General features: G+C 40.3%; 1 protein-coding gene across 1 annotated transcript; it reads right to left on the minus strand.

Moving 5' to 3' along the window:
- Window positions 1-5,357, minus strand: her8a (hairy-related 8a). The gene is made up of 4 exons (XM_023797691.2): window positions 5,146-5,357; window positions 4,355-4,450; window positions 3,769-3,847; window positions 1-2,213 (listed from the first exon to the last, which is right to left on the minus strand). Exons 1-4 carry the CDS (start codon window positions 5,206-5,208, stop codon window positions 1,765-1,767), a joined length of 687 nt encoding a protein of 228 aa, XP_023653459.1. The 5' UTR covers window positions 5,209-5,357; the 3' UTR covers window positions 1-1,764.
- Window positions 5,358-17,198: the final 11,841 nt, after the last annotated feature.

Raw genomic sequence — 17,198 nt, forward strand, 5'->3', positions numbered from 1 at the left:
TGAATGACAAAAATCCATGTTTATCGATGATACACCAAAAAAGATCTTGACATTTCAACACCCCAGATAGCGGTTTTTACTGTCCAGCGAGCCACTACAACAGGGGTGTGTCAGTCCTGGGGGGCCAGAGCCCTGCACCACACAGCTCTTGAGCTAAATCATTTGTGGTGGAACAGAGGAAAAACCAAAGTTACACAGGGCTCCCCCCCCCCGGAACTGGAGTTTGACACCCCTGCACTACAATATACATTAATTCAAGACTTGATTTTAATTCATAATCCATGTGAAATCATGTGGGTGGCATGACAGTCAGTAGGGTTAGGGCTCTGTGCTTGTGTCTGGATGTCCATGGGTTCAAATCCCATGTGCAACAGAGTAATCGTATCACCACTGGACCCTCGAGCAAGGCCCTTAACACTAGCAAGGCCCTTAACACTAGCAAGGCCCTTGACTCTGACATCAGGCTTTCCTCACCTGTATGTTGCCTTACACCAAACCATCTGCTAAATAAGCATGAATGCATGTCTTTTTATAACCATCCATATGCCCATATCTCAGGTTTCTGGGTAGGTCAACCTTACATAGGGCTTCAGGCCAAAGTGAATGAATTACATATCAGCAAGCTCATCCCCGTCTTTTGCTCACATAGCCACTTCTGTAACCAAAGCAGGGTCATAGTGACACTGCAGTATATCCCAGGACATAACCCACCCCCCAGGTGCGATCCCTGCATAACACAGGAAACAAACGTATGCAAAATCAATTTCTGGATGAATTTTCTTTCAAGGATAGCATGTCACATGATCCACATAGGAGGGAACACACAGCAGGTCATCACACATGCAAGGCAACAATGACTGGCTGCCAGTATTAATGGTGGTTTTCCCTTACAGTCACAGGTATGTTTGCATATGGCAGTTGAGAGAGCACAAGCCACAATTTTCTAACAGAAAAAAAATATCATAACATTCCACTGTTATTTGTTCAGTTAAGTAAGAAGAATCCAACTGACTTTTTTTGTAGGAAAGATGGGGCACTAATTGGTGCAGAAAAGCTTCCTTTCCCAGCGTCAATGTGATTAAAAAGATTTTATTCTTTACTGATGTTTGTTAAAGTTTATGTCTTCAACAAGATAGATTTTACTGTTTCTCACAATAGACTAGAATCATTCGAAAATATGGTAAAGCCAAGTCAAGAGTTTACATGTATTTTGGGGGAAAAGTCAACTAATTATTGTAACATGATTTAATCTGCATAAACCTGAATTCATTATTGTTACTCTAACCCAGCAGATTCCCCAAACTCATCTCAATTTAATCACTCTCAAAAATACATATATATTTGAAGAATCCAAAGAAAATATACTTCATTAGAAGCAAAGTCAAACAGCACAGTAAAGGCCGGTCAGCGACGTATTTTACATTTTTTGAAAACCTTATTTAAATGCATATTGTGGCTTTAAAAAACAATCCTGCCTAAAGAAATCGCCTCAGATTTCTCATTTCTTAATGTTGCTTTGTTTGTGAGGCAGTAGACTAGGGCCACAAGGCACCAGGAGCACAGCACCTACAACAATCTGGGCTGGAACAATAAATCTTCTATATATGGCTGATTTTTTGGCTCACAATACACTTAAACTTCTAAAATAAGGAACTGAGAAGCCCGACAGCATAAATCTGCTCCCATCTCTTGCCCAGCAAGTTACTAAATCCAATATTTGTACTGGAAAAGGAGGAACACACGGATCGGGATCACGGTGGGTGATCACCACGGTCTCCACATGGAGGGATCGGTGCCTGGGAAGAAAGCAGGAAGGCCGGCACGCAGCAGGGCGGGGTGGACAGCAGAGGACGGGGAGTCGGGCGGGGAGGGCTGCCCATCGGCGGCAGAAGCAGATTCGGACACTTCCTGGTACTGGGAGAGCTGAGGGCTGCTGACTGGAGAGACTGGGGAGGAGGGAGAGGTGCGTAGGGGGGCCGCTGTCAGAGAGTGAGCGGGCTGACTGGGGGAGGCAGGGAGGGGGGTGGAGCCGCCCGCGCCCTCAGTGCTGATCTGGGGGAGGGACTGGAGCAGATGATTAAGCAGGCGAGCGCCCAGCGTTTGGTCCATGCCCGGGCAGCTCAGAAGCAGGTTATGCACCTCATGCATGCACTGGATATAGCCACTGCTGTATCGCTGGCGGGACTCGAACCCCAGACTGCTCATCGATCCACCTGGGGGGCAAGCAAGGAAATGTTGCATTATTAAAGAAAGGATGGGAAGAACTAAAGATAAACCAGCTCGACCAAAAGTGATTCTAGGATTCTTTTTAAAGTGGGGGCCATAACAGAGGCCAACCTTATGAGCAAATGATATGTTTAAATCAGTGAGTAACAGGGGAGGGGGCACTCTGACAGCCAGTCAGATTTCAGCTGGGACTATCCCCCCCACCCCTGTATATGCCTCTAACCTCGACATTATTGACATAACCATCAATCACAGTTTCATGGGGCCACATACACGTTTATAATCAGAACAATGTGTAATGAAATATCTGGTTGAAAGCTCAGAAACAGTGAAACCTGGGACATACACTATATGGACAAATGAACTGGGACAAACCTGTTTATCATTGAATTCAGGTGCTTCATTCAGGCCCATTGGCACAGATATATAAAATCAGGCCCCTGGCCATGCAGTCAGGCTTACAAACATTTGTGAAAAAATGGGTCATTCTGAAGAGCTCAGTGAAGCGTGACAGTGTCGTAGTATGCCACCTTTGCAATAAGTCAGTAAGCGAAATTTCTTCCCTGCTAGATATTCCAGTCAACTGTAAGTGGCACTACTGCAAAGTGAAAAGGGTTTAAGACCAACAGAAACGGCACGAAGCGGCAGACCGCATAAACACAGCGTGGTCGCTGAATGCTGAGACACATAGTATGTCAAAGTCACCAACACTGTGTTGACTCAGTATCTGCAGAGTACCAAACTTCCTCTGGCATTAACTCCAGCACAGACACGGTGCACCGGGACTTCATGGAATGGGCTTCCATGGCCGAGCAGCTGCATGCAAGCCTCACATCACCGAGCGCAATGCCAAGCATCGGATGGAGTTGTATAAAGCACGCCGCCACTGGACTCTAGAGCAGTGGAGACATGTTCTGTGGAATGATGAATCATACTTCTCTGTCTCAGTTAGATGGATGAGTCTGGGTTTGGCAGGTGCCAGGAGAACATTACCTGCCTCACTGAATTTGTGCCAAATGTAGAGTTTGATGGAGAAGGGATAATGGTATGGGGTTGTTTTTGAGCTATGGGGTTGGGCTAGGCCCCTTAGTTCCAATGAAAGGAAATGAAAATGCTTCAGCACGCCAAGAGATTTTGGACAATTCTATGCTTCCAGCTTCGTGGGAACATAGTTGGGTGGGTTTGGCGTGGAAGAACTTCACTGACCACACAGAGCCCTGACCTCAACCCCACCAGACACCTTTGGGATGAACTAGAATGGAGATTGTGAGCCAGGCCTTAACATCCAACAATAGTGCTTGACCTCACAAATGCTCTTCTGGATGAATGGGCAAAAATTCCCACAGACACACTCCAGAATCTTGTGTAAGGCCTTCCCAGAAGACTGGCAGCTGTTATAGCTGCAAAGGGGGGACCAACTCCATATTGATTACATAAGCTATGTAAGCTATACAATGGGAGCACATAACGAGCTGTGCAAATCCGTATATGCTGAGTAATACTACGCATAGAGAGAGAGAGAGAATGTGATGGGGTTGTTACCAGTGCCATGAGTTCTCTGTAGGGCTTCCATGTGCTGCACGGTGATCTCCAAAACATCTGCCTTCTCCAGCTTGGATTGCTAAGAGACATGGGAGGAAAAGACATTTCTTCACTATTTCAAAACATTCATTTTAAAAGCTACCCTGCCCATTCAGGGACAGCCTTATCCTTGAGTGAGGTCCTGCCTAGAATGGAACTGCAAGTAATTTTCGATAAAACTGTGAGTTTCAACATACTTATTTCATCTTCCTATACCGATGCACACCAAAAACTATGTAAGACCTAGTCTACGCTCCACCCTGTGTTAATATGGTTCCCATGTTCACTGCACACAAGCTTTTTCAAACTATCTATGGTAATTCATCTGCAAACGTTTGGCCAAAAAGCCATGTCAAAGTGCATTCTCAGTTGCTATAAAGTTCACCGATGTCATGTATGTGGTTTTACATGCATACACAAATACAGAGACACCCCAGATTTTAACACAGGACGCCGCTTCGGCGCTGCATGCAAACCAGCCAGCTTGTCGCTTCCTCCGGAGCAGCTGGTTCCATGTTCAGCAGCCCCAGCAAAAGTGTTGACTCACATCGAGGTTATAAGCATCGACCATGATGCCCTTCAGTTGCTCCAAGCTGCAGTTGATGCGCTCCCGTCTCCTCTTTTCGATTAACGGTTTCCGTAGCTAAAATAAATAAATACTATTAATATTTGATGTGTTTCACTGTTTCATGGTCCATAGTCGTCCCATAATTAAAAAAAAATCAAATGTTTGCACTGTTAGGCCTGAATATCATGGCATGCAAAAACATACAGATGTATTGCTCTCGTGTGCAACTGGCCGAGCACTAAGCTTGAAACAAGACTTAAGGTATTATCGATTTCCTTAAAGGAATTTAATTACTACATTATGCAGCTGTGAATCGAAGGTACAACTTCAAGTCGGCGTTACAGGATGTAGCCTTTAACACGTAGGCCTACATGTAGGACGTCGGAAAAAAGTTGTAAAAAAAACATCAAGATCTGCAACCATCAGTTCAGCGGGTACATTTGTTAAACTGACAAAGTTTCGTATTTAGTATGCCAACTTCCTGAAGCATTTCCTGTACTATAATGGAAATAGACTGTTGTATTAATTAATTCGACCAATCAATCAAACAGCTCACTCATGCCTATCTAATTCATAGCCGCACCAAAGCCAGTCGTGTTCGGCGAGTTGCGAAAACCAGGACCGAAAAATACTATCGTAAGCAATTTGGTTCTTATTAAATTACTTTAGGCGAAATTTAGGCGTACAGTGGAGTTTGCTCTGTAATTTAGTTTCAAATACCATTCTGAAAACCATTTTAACTATTGGCTATTGCTGCCGCATCTTCCTACCTTCCGCTCTTCTTTCGCGTTGAAATTTCTTTCGGAAACATTACTGATACTGGAGGCCGTCATTCTCAAACTTGGGTGGATTATTAAAATTAATTGTTCTGTATGTCTTTAATAAACCCCTAGCTCCGGGTTTGCGTTTAAAGAGTTTTACACAAACTATAGGATTACACTAAAATGAAAGTTGCCCACTTTTATACGCCTCGTCCACTCCTCCAAATTTACATTACAATGTGTGGGTGCCTACTCCCCCACACTTTCCCACAGTTCCGAGGGGGACGTGTTTGCCAGCAAAGGCAGTCGGCACATCCAGTCTGTCAGGGATGTCAGGCTGTGGGATGAATGGGTGAAGGGATGGATGCTGCGCACCGGTCACGATGTGCGGGAATTTCATATTACCATTTAACTTGCGTGACGTCGATTGCACGTTCATCGACTTACATCTTGAGCGAAACCTGTTAGATCAAAACATTAAGCTTAACTTCCATGGGTAGGAAACTAAGTATAGACGTTTCGCACGACTTTATTCTGTTTATTGGTTGCCATATACTTATTGCTGACTTTATTGCAATTCTAAATATTTTAGAAATAGTCCTATAGTTCTGCAAATCACACGGAATGAAAAAAAAAAATGTGTGCTGTGATTATTTAAGCGTGGTGCATTTTGTTTACCGCATCCCGTTAATACTCATTTTCCTCTGTTTCCGAAAATCATAGGCTTTTTTTCAACCGTTAATTTTACATAGATAACTAATTTTTAAATTAGTTTACGATACAGGAAATCCAGATACAACTGCAATATAAAGCCATAAACCAGCTTTCCTAAATTATAGGAAATTATAGGAAAGGGTACAAATCCATTTAAAGTTAAACAGGTAATTCTTATATAGGGCCTATGTACGCTTGTAAGTGTACCTGCAATTTACATCTCGCCTCAGATATACTGGAGGGAAAACTGAAACAAATTAAGTAATATAATCAAATAATTTAATAAGACTGCATAAAGAAACCACGCAGGAAAATCCCCCATCCCTGCAGGCTCCGCCCCCGAAGATGAATAAAGAAAGTTGAAGTGGAAAATTCACACAACAATAGTAAATAGTCCCTAAGTCTTTTCAACTTTAAAACGCAGTGGGGGATCTCCCCCATATTATCTCAGCCTTTCCCACCCCCCTTCCTCCTCGCCAACCCCACCTCCAAGTTTTCTATTGTGCCTTTCTTTATCCCTGGGACGGACACACTCCAATGGAGCGCACAGAGATCTCTTTTTTCCCCTTGTCCGGCTGTAATGACCCTCAGTGGCCGGAATAATAGGCAGGGTGCTAAAGCTTTAATGGCTATCTTAGGCGCTTAAATCCGAATTAGTGTTTTGCCCCCAAAATGACTGTCGGGAGAAGGCAGGGGGGCTGGTGGGGGGGTAGTTCGACGTGGAAACACACCAAGGTACGTTAAAACTTCGCCGCTATCCTTTTTCATACTTACCAAGACTACATGTTTAGTAAGGGTTTAAAATAACCACAATAAAGACCATAGTCGTCTGTTGTTGTTTTTTTTACCTGAAACATTTCTATTTCATTATACTTCTAAAATTATCGCTTTGACGCTGTATCAAAATACTTGTGGGGGTTTATTTTAAAGTCTTTCTGCTGCTTTATGGTGTTTCCTGGGCATTTATCATGTGTAACTTTATTATCATCAGATCATGCGTTTTCTGCCTTCGCCTGTATTTTGCGGAGGGCTGGCCACGCAGCAGCACACGTTAAAGATGAGGTCGGTGATTTGGGTTTTAAACCCCGCATTGAATTTCAAATGCTTCGCTGCAAGAGCGGCAGAGTTTAGGAAGGGAAATGCCCTCGTGGTACGCACGGTATTTGTTTTTTTAAATACATCCAGCTTTGTCATCTGACTCCCTTTCACGTGCGCGGTTTTATTATGGACGCAATTCTCGACTAACGCATTAACCCATGAATTTTGGGTAACTAATATTAATACCATGCAATTACGTAATAGGCGCCGCTAGTGTACTATCACCCGTCCATGTGCGCATTTATAAACCCTTTTTTGCTTTTAGCGATTGTTAAATGCAATACGCATCTACTCCCCGTTTTAACATTGTTGTCCTAATGTGTTTAATGTATGGTAAAAAGAAAGCAAAACATTACAGCTGCAAATAAATGAAAATCATTCATGCTCAGTTTCGAACGTTATTAATTTTAAATGCTAGTGTTTAACTTCATAGGCCCTATATGAAGGCGAATTAACTGCTGCCACTTGGAATTCAAATTCGCACCTGATAGTTATGGTAGATTTGGTTTTTCCTGTGCAGTGGTATTCGTTATTCTTTTAATAGATTGTGTAAGATACGAGGTGCGTAATGTAAGACTCTTTTGTATTAGGCAAGGGCTAAAAAAGCAGAAACTAAATATGTATATAAATATATGTACGTATTACTGAATGTGTATAAATGTATACATATAAATTTTACCTACATTTATATATACATAATTATGTGTGTGTGTGTATATATATAACTTAAATATGTATATATGACTAATTGTGCACCCTAACCAGTACTGAAGAGTGTGATAGCCAATGTATTATTATGAAACATTACATTCTTTATTTAGGGTGAGAAAGATGGAAATGTCTCAAGTTGCAAACAAAATGCTGATGGAACAAGAGTCTTATTATTCAACCACTAAAAAAGCCGACAGAGCTCTGCAAATTTCCCCCCTGTGATCAGTGAAATTTGTCATAATCTTAAATTTAATGACATCAACTACATTTCGTACACTTGCCAGCAACACTGTTTCTCTAAACTGTGGCCTTGGTTCCCACGGTAAGTGTGTAGTTTTGCCCTACATCTAAATCTTATTTGCATGACCTTTTGAAATGAACACACTCGGCTCAATTCTCTTACATGAAACCTCATCTGATGAAACTTTATTTTGAAGACCGTGTTCAAAGGGGATTCTGCAGCTCGAACCGTACTGCTCTTGTGCTCACTAGCAAGGAGGAACAGAGAAAATGACTCAGCTTGAGTTCTTTGTGAAGCCTCGGGTGGGAGACTGGAGTTTGCTGTGCTGATTAACCCTGTCCCTTGTTTATTGATTAGATATGTTGGCATGTTTTCTCTCTTTATTTTGATGCAAATATTTTTTATAAAGTCACTACATCACAATGCACATGACCAGGCATGTTTCCTGTGTTTGTCTAACCAGTCTCTGTTTCCTCTCCAGTCGATCACTGCAGTAGCATTTTTCTTGTGTATCCCTGCAGTGTGCTGTTCATCTTGCCCCTGCCCGAATCTATTACCCCCAAAAAGGACACTGTTTCCTACAATAAAGATCCCACTTCCCTGTCTGACCCCGTTTCAAGGTGGGGAGCCATAATACATACACAGTGGGCAATATTATCATTAGCCAATGGCATGTTTTCATTGGATGAGTGACAGGGAAGGGGCACTTCGGGGGCCAATCAGCTTTCAGCTGGAACCATTGCTTTTGTGGTACCACCTCCATGTACACTTCTTGACCTTTACCCCTGTGAAGGTCATGTGGAGGGACCAGTGATCCAGTTAGGGTCCTAGTCCAGTTTGGAAGGTGGTGGAGGAGAGTCACTAATAAAATTACACTCATTGAACACACACGAAATTTGCATGAAAAGTTTCACAATCAACTCTACGGTCAACAACTTAAGCAAGACATTTCAGTTTCGAGATTTTTCAGATTTTTTTTTTTTCGACTTATAAAATTTATTTTTCTACAAGGAATCCATGACTTAAATAGAGTTCATAGATGTCATAGACGAAGTTTAAATATATTTCAACATGTCCGTTTGTGGTTACTTCGGGGAAATATAGATTCAAGATTCAAGATTCAAAGCGTTTATTATCATATGTACAGAAAAAGTAGTATTTCTCAGTACAATGAAATTCTTACTTTGCTGTCCACTCACAAATTCCAGGTTAAATTAAATTACAAGTACAAAGAGCATACTTGAGAAAAATATAAGATTAAAAATTGCATGATGTTTGAGAAGTTCACAGCAATTGTTTGGCAATTGACCTATTTTGATTTTTTGGCCAATGATATTTCTGTGTCTGGGATGTCTTCCAAATATCATCCTGCGTGATATTCACGGACTCATCAGTCACATTTTGTGGATAAGTCTACCCGCCCGCTGGTTACACAAAATGTTCTGCAAGATGGAGAGGTGTCACATTCTTGCTTCCTTTGCGATGCAGGGCGATAGTTTTTTTTCAGTTTTTTTATCTGCTAGCCTTCAGAAGTGTTTTGGAACATACAAACCACAAAGCAGGTTGTCCCTTTACAATGGCAATTCTGAAACGCACCTGAAAAGCCACAAGACGTGCACATGCTTCAGCGAGCTGAGCTTCTGGGCCTCCGAGTCGATACAGGAATAAAGCAGTTACTTCAATCAAGGGTCCAGCTGTACTATAATACACCTGGAAGCCGTGTGCTTCATTACTGTGTGGTTTTCTTAAAATAGATATATATATATATAACATGCCTCTTTCAATGCTAACCAATGCAATAAGCAAGGCACAATGGTAGCAATGATTCTATCCCCTTGCAAAAGGCAGCGACCCATTCCTAAACACTGACACTGGGCACTTTACCATTCATCAATTAATTGTCACTCACCTGTCACTGTGCTTATTCTGTTTCTGATTATGCATTATCACTGTCTACATACATCCGAGCACTATGTAGATACAGCTTAATGTCCCACCTACCTTGTATTGCACTTTTCTTTTGCTTTTCCCTTAATGGTATGACAATTCAGTCTTTCGCTGGAAAGATGTGGACATAAGATCTATCTATATCCAAAGCCTGTGTAGACCAGGTGGATGAGCTTGCTGATATAGAAATATATTATGTAGGGGATAATCTATCTATATTTTATCAGGTGCTGTGCTTAATGAGTCTCAGAATTGTGTCTGAAGTACTGTAGAAGGAGGGTAAATCAAAACCTTCCCAGCTCTTTCTATGAACGGGTGTTTAGGTTACTCAGATCTAAGCTGGGATGCAGCTCATTTGTATATGTGATCTTGTGCTCCTCAGCCAAGGCCCGAGGCGAATGCAGCCTGCGTGGGTTCACTGGTGCATCGCCTTCCTCTGACTTGCAGATGTATCTGAACGCAGTGGCTGCTTTTTTCGTTTGCTGTCGTGTGGCGTGATGTACAATGTATGCACGTGTATGCACTGGCCATGTTCTTAAAATTTGTGTCTCGGCGACTCAGGACCTCCTTGACGTTACACAAAACTGAGAAAGATGACCTCACCATATGTTTAGACTTAGATTTAAACAAAGAAATAATATTGTAATGCATGTATATATTTGACAAATAACTGGCTCACAATCTCCATTCTAGTTCATCCCAAAGGTGTTTGATGGGGTTGAGATCAGGGCTCCGTGCTGGCCAGTCAAGTTCTTCCACACCAAACTCACCCAACTATATCTTCGTGGACCTTGCTTTGAGCACTGGGGCACAGTCATGCTGGAACAGAAAAGGGCCTTCCCCAAACTGTTCCCATGAAGCTGGAAGCATAGAATTGTCCAAACTGTTTTGCTATTACTTAGAATATCATTGAAATAAAAACATTAGAAGACTGCTCATATTGACCTTTTTTTACCATTATTACACCAACTTTTTGTCCCTAAATTGCAGGGTAGGGATAGGGCATTATGGGGTGGTAGGTTTTATAACGTTTGCCCAGTTTAGCTTGTTTTGTGGATTAAGAATGATAATAGATTTTGATTCCTAAACCTGTCCGGAGGTACAAACACCAATGTTAGCATTTTTTTGTAAGGTGGGTGCTTTGCTAGACATGCAAATATTTTGCCTGGCAACCAGCATGAAACAACATAACAATATAATGTCATGATTTTCAAACAAATTCTCCCTTATAATTACCTAAGTTTTAGCATGCTGAATGTGAAAAAAAACAACTTCCGGCTCACTGAAGGACCAGTCCATGAGAAGGGAAAATTTTCTGATAACATATAAGAAGTTTGTTTAGGGACTGTTTGTAGAGTTCAGGGAAGAGGCATGAAATAAGTTGGCACAATTATGGTTATTTCGTATTGTGGTATTATGGTTTTATATATATATATATATATATATATATATAATTCAAGCCACATATGTCCCGAGGCATATAATTATATTTCCAGAAAGGCACATGTAAAATGGGTTGTTACCATAGAAACCGTGACCAGAGAGGTGCTTCTGTTTTGAAAAGCAAAGATGATTTCTCTGGTAACAATGACTGCTTATTCATAAGTTAAAAGTCACATTTGGAATGCTGAGTGAACTTGGTGCCCATTAATATAAAACTGTTATTAGACTGCCGGAACTACCTGCGCGTTACACGGAAATAAATAACACCCACGTGGCATCTCTGGACCATTAAAAATTATAGTATTTATCAAAGCCATGTTATAAAAATAATTAAAGAATTATATAAAATTATTTGTTTCATATACCTTTAGCTCAAATGTCGTCTTAGTATTATTACGCACAGTTACTGTATATATCTATCCCAGGCCTGTAAATCTTCCAGCTATTCACATACACTAAGCTAGTTGTGTTTTTGCTAATTAATGGCAACTTTTTAAAATGAGTATCTATATTAATCATGTTTGGATGAACGGATAGTCTTTGTTCTGTATTTTCCATGGTCTGTGGATTTTGCACTGTATGGCGTATGCTATGAGCTATACGTTGTGATTGTCTAGAACCACCTCTGTCAAGTTCCGATGCGTCTTTAGCACGGCCGCGTGAGTATCCTCTGGACTTGCTTCTTCTGCACACAACGGTAACTTTGTTTCCTGTACCACTGCTGCTTAACCTCCCTTTTTATTATGCATTTATTTAAGCAAAGCATATATATAAAGCCAATTCTTTCCAAGCAGCTTTTTGAGACAGTAATCCATGCCTTTATTACCACTCGGCTCGATTACTGCGATGCGCTTTACGTAGGAGTAGGTGCATCCTATATTACTCAACTTCAAAGGGTGCAAAATGCTGCTGCACGCCTTCTGATGGGCGCTCGGAAATATGATCACATTTCGCCTGTTTTATCCATGCTCCATTGGTTGCCTGTACATTTTAGGATTCAATTTAAAATTCTTTTATTTGCTTTTAAGGCTCTTAATGGTCTTGCCCCTCCCTACCTCTTTGAGCTGTTACACCCTTACATACCCTCCCGGTTCTCTCAGGTCATCTGGCCAGCTGCTCCTGCGTGTGCCTACAACTAAGCATAAGCATAGAGGGGGCCGCGCTTTCGCTGCTGTAGCTCCTAGAATGTGGAATGATCTGCCCTTGCATGTTAGACAGGCTTCTTCTCTGTCTGTTTTTAAATCCCGTCTGAAAACCCATCTCTTTCCTTTGGCGTTTGATCCCTTGTGAGATGTTGATTTTAGTTTATTTTATTTGATGGTATATGCAATGCAATTTTATTTATATAGCGCATTATCACAACATTACATTGTCTCAATGCGCTTTACATTTCTGCCACGTAAGGACCCCCCAGTGAGTAAGCCAAAGGCAACGGTGGCAAGGAAAAACTCCCTAAGAGGAAGAAACTTTAGGAGGAACCAGACCCAAAGGGGGAGCCCCTCCAGGGGCCGGCAGATGAGTCAAACAAAACAAGATGATATGACTAAGCTAATACAGGGGTTGAAATATCAGTCTCAATGCAGCGGCCGACCGGTGCAGGCACGGGGTGCTTGATGCATGATGGCAAGATCAATAGTGGCACAGCCGCAGGGAAGGATGGCGAGGCATCGCGTTGAGCCAAGGGCAGGCAGGTTGGAGGGTAGTTGCCGGAGGTGGAGGTAGTAGTCTTGCAGGTAGCAGAAGCATAAATTCTTCGATGACGTGGTTCTCCAGGCAGCACACCCCATATTTTGTATATGCGCTTATTTTAGGGACTTGTATTTACCTAATTATTATTGTTTCATTGTAAATTTTCTGTACAGCACTTTGGTCCTGTGTGGTTGTTTTAAAGTATGGTATGGTATAGTATACTTATTAAGAAACACAAAATTCAAATACAAGTTACTGCAAAAAATCTAAATACAAATTACTGCAGCCTGTCTCACATATTGACAATGTCTAAATTAAACAATGGCCTGTTTGTGACAAAGAATTGGCTAAAATTGTAAAACTTCACAGTGTGGTCAGGAATTTACATGCACTAGAGGTAATTTTTAAGACATGTAGTCAGTGAAAATAATGGTTTCATTGTGCCTTCTCTACATATATAAAAAGGTCAACAACTGGAGACGTTTAATGCATACAATAGACACTACATTCAGATGGCAGACTAACATACAGGATACTGTTATGAAATATTATTTAGCACTATACAATGTAGAATATAATCATTATGGTATTATTAAAAAGCATGCCAAATACCCATGATGTAATCATTACAATGTAATCATTATAATGTAATCAACACAATGTAATCAATTGAGTATGTATTTGCACCTTATGTTAGCCTAAGAGTTTCTGTTAGCTACTTTATGTTAGGCCTGAATATATGACTATCCACCTTTATTAGTGTTATACCTTATCACTATGTTGAAGGACAAACATATTATAATATCAACACTCCAGTTAGACAATGTGCAACAGGCTGAAGTTGCAAAGGTTTGCTACTGAAGGAAGGGATTCGCCTGAGTTCACCAAAAGTGCACGGCTGAGCATTTTTTAAAAACCAAGTGGAGATGGTCACGCCACCATTATGTTCAGTCGAGGGACCAAACAGTAAAAGAAATGATGGACAAACTTATTGCCTAGGGGTGTGGATCAAGGGAGAAAACAATGATTGTGAATGGTTGAAGGAATGATGATTCTCAAGTGACGAGATATTAAATGATAAGAACTTGTATAGAAATTGGTGTAAAACAGTATTCGACACACTTGCCAATGTCCAGCCTTGGTTGTAACTTCATTGCTGCAATAAAAGATTGAATTTGGATCTACACGAGCGGCTTCTGACTTCTTATTTGGCGGGGAAGGAAGAACCACAACATTATTAATAAATACAGTGGTACCTCAGATCTCAAACTCATTAGAACCGGAATTTCTTAAAAGTCGAACCAAAAAATGACCTAGAACTCGATCTGAATCTCAGAAGTTGAACCGTGAACGCCGATCCAAGATAACTTGTATGCACATGAGTCACGCGGCACGTCTCAGCCTCACATTTGCTGTGATAGCATCGTGCATGTTTCCACTAGCTGAATACATATATTTAGACAGTAAAAATACATTTAGACAATGATAGACAGTAACAGTAATTATTATTATATAATAAAATACATTTAAAAATAAAGATTTCTTATTAATTATTTTAATATCATTAATAATAAACCATTAATACATTTAATTATAATTATATTGTCATGCCGAGTGGGGACGGAACGGAGACAAAGGCTCAGACATCAGGGTATCGGGGAATCCATGGTTTAATTACAGGTAAGGCAAGAAAAACGCAGATGGACAATACAATTACCGGACTGGGGAAACAAACTAAAACGCGGACTAAATACAGAGGACTAATGACAACAACCAGAAACAGCTGATCATACGGGGATTCCACATGGGGTTAACGAGGGGGCGTGGCACACGGAAGGAGCGGACAATTGGGGCAGGACACATTGGTTTCTTTTTTCACATTTTACACATTGTTTGGATACATTTATTTTCTTACTTTACAAATTATTGTTTTGATAAATGTGCTTAGATGTGTTTAGCACAGTATATGTTCTTCTTGTTTTATCTTGTTCATTTTGTTTAAATGCTAAAAAAACATATTTAGGCCTAATTTTTTTGGGGCCAGGAATCATTTAATTGGTTTTCTATTATTTCTTATGGGGAAAATTCGATCAGAACTCAAACTTTTTAGGATTCGAACCTGAGTTCTTCGTATTCGTATTGCAAGACCTCGCTCGTTTATTAAGTTAAAATTTATTTTTAAATTTTGCTCGTCTTGCAAAATACTCGCAATCCAAGGTTTTACTGTAAAGTCCACATTATTGCTTCCTCTCAGCTCCCAGCGCACCTACGCCAGATATTCGGTGTTCCTGATTGGCTAGGAAACTGCAGCGTTACACCCCTAATAAATATGAATATATTTTAACATTTTGAATATTAATATTTTAAATATTAATATTTAAAATTATTTTATTTGTATTTAAGCGCCTTAGTGGCTGTGCCCCTCCTTATTTAGCAGAACTGCTTCACCCATATGCTCCATCTCGATCACTTAGATCAGCAGACCAGCTGCTTCTATCCGTACCAAAGGCAAATCGCAAACTAAGGGGCGAAAGAGCTTTTGCGGTAATTGCACCAAAACTCTGGAACGATTTGCCATTGCATGTGAGGCAAGCTCCGTCTCTTGCTGCTTTTAAATCTCGCTTAAAAACCCATTTTAACTCTTTGGCTTTCGGTCCAGTGTGTTGTGGTGACTGAGACTCATCTTTTCCTTTTTTTCTTTCCTGTTTGATTATTCTTTTGCTTGTATTTTTTTTTGTTTGGTTTTTTTTTTGTTTTAGTTTTTATTTGTTTTTGTTATATGATGTACAGCACTTTGGTTAGCCAAGTGGTTGTTTTTATAAATGCTTTATAAATAAATTGGTATTGGTATTGGTATGACCAAAGAACGGGGCTGTCCAGGACCTAAAGCAGCCTGCATAGCTTACAGCTATATGCACCATATATAACTCTGCAAAGGCTACATAAGTTATATACATCAAGTACATCAGCACTCCCCATACAGCTGCACTGATAATGTCCGTATTGTTTTTGAAAATAGTTAGAGGTAAGGATGGGCCAATCCACATTATTTCAGTTTCGATCTGATTCCAATACCGATACAGATTCCAATACAATAGCTCTTTATACTTTAATATTTTAATATAATGTAAATTTTACAGTAAGAACTGTAATCTTTTGTTTCTTAATGCTAACAGTCTAGTGTAAATCCTGGAGGACATTAAGGTCAAATACATTTGGCCCCCCTAACAGAACAACTGGACCCAGTCTGCCCCCCCCCCCAGTTGAAATGGACTTGAATCATGTCTGTTAATATCTGAATTTTTTCATATAAGAGTGGTTATCGTAATGGTAAGTATGAGGGTAGGTCTGGGCAATATGGCCTATTAGTAATATCGATATTTCATTGTGGTGTGTGTGTGTGTGTGTGTGTGTACATATTTTATTCTTTGGATTTTATTGTCATTTTTTACTGTGTATCTGCTGGCGCACTCCAAACGAAATCTCATTGTACTTGTACAATGACAATGAAGGCATCTTTATCTTTATCGCAATACATGATATATCTTGATGTTTTGAAATTTCTTCTAAAGCGCTTCATAAATGCTTGATTTAACCCTTTCATTCATAAAATAATACCAGGAATGTCTAATTATAATTTATTATAAAGCCTAACCCTAATATGTTCAAAGGTATACTCCCCTTAGCAATGAAAACAGTATTACACATATTAAACAACCTTTTAACTTAATGAATTTGGACAACCTAACACTCACATTTCTCACCTCTTTTCTATGTGTATATGTGTCGCTGCCTACAGAAGTCCCTGCTGTCCCTCAATGAATGTTTTAAACTCCAAACAGGATCATTTAAAGCTTTTCAATCCATTAATTAATTAATTTAGATTTTTGCGTTTGGTTAGTACAAAACTGTGGTGCAACTTTGTTTTTGCATAATTTCCCTTCATATTTAACTGAATATTTGGCTGAACACAAAACAAGGAGTGGCAGTGTTGAGGGGACATGTTCCACAAATAGTCTTTTTTCATTAGCCAGATAACTTAAGCCAAAAGTAAGGACTGTCCAATAAGAAGATCGCTTACCTCTCCTCCAGTTGGACAGTTTTCATGTTTGGCTTAATTTATCCAGCTAACTGAGAAATTCTGTTTTGTGGGAAATCCCCCAAGTCGCCTTGGTTGGGCCTTACCCATTCAGAAATGTTTTCTCTTTTCATCCCATCT

Source organism: Paramormyrops kingsleyae, chromosome 10 (genome assembly GCF_048594095.1).
Source record: "Paramormyrops kingsleyae isolate MSU_618 chromosome 10, PKINGS_0.4, whole genome shotgun sequence".
NCBI lineage: Eukaryota > Metazoa > Chordata > Actinopteri > Osteoglossiformes > Mormyridae > Paramormyrops > Paramormyrops kingsleyae.

Bases quoted from the DNA above. Each gene is read 5' to 3' on its own strand.
- her8a (XM_023797691.2), bottom strand. From the start codon at position 5,208: ATGACGGCCTCCAGTATCAGTAATGTTTCCGAAAGAAATTTCAACGCG. The intron at 4,451-5,145 runs GTAGGAAGATGC...TATTTATTTTAG, and splicing joins ACGCGAAAGAAGAGCGGAAG to CTACGGAAACCGTTAATCGA. The intron at 3,848-4,354 runs GTGAGTCAACAC...CATGTCTCTTAG, and splicing joins TCGATGCTTATAACCTCGAT to CAATCCAAGCTGGAGAAGGC.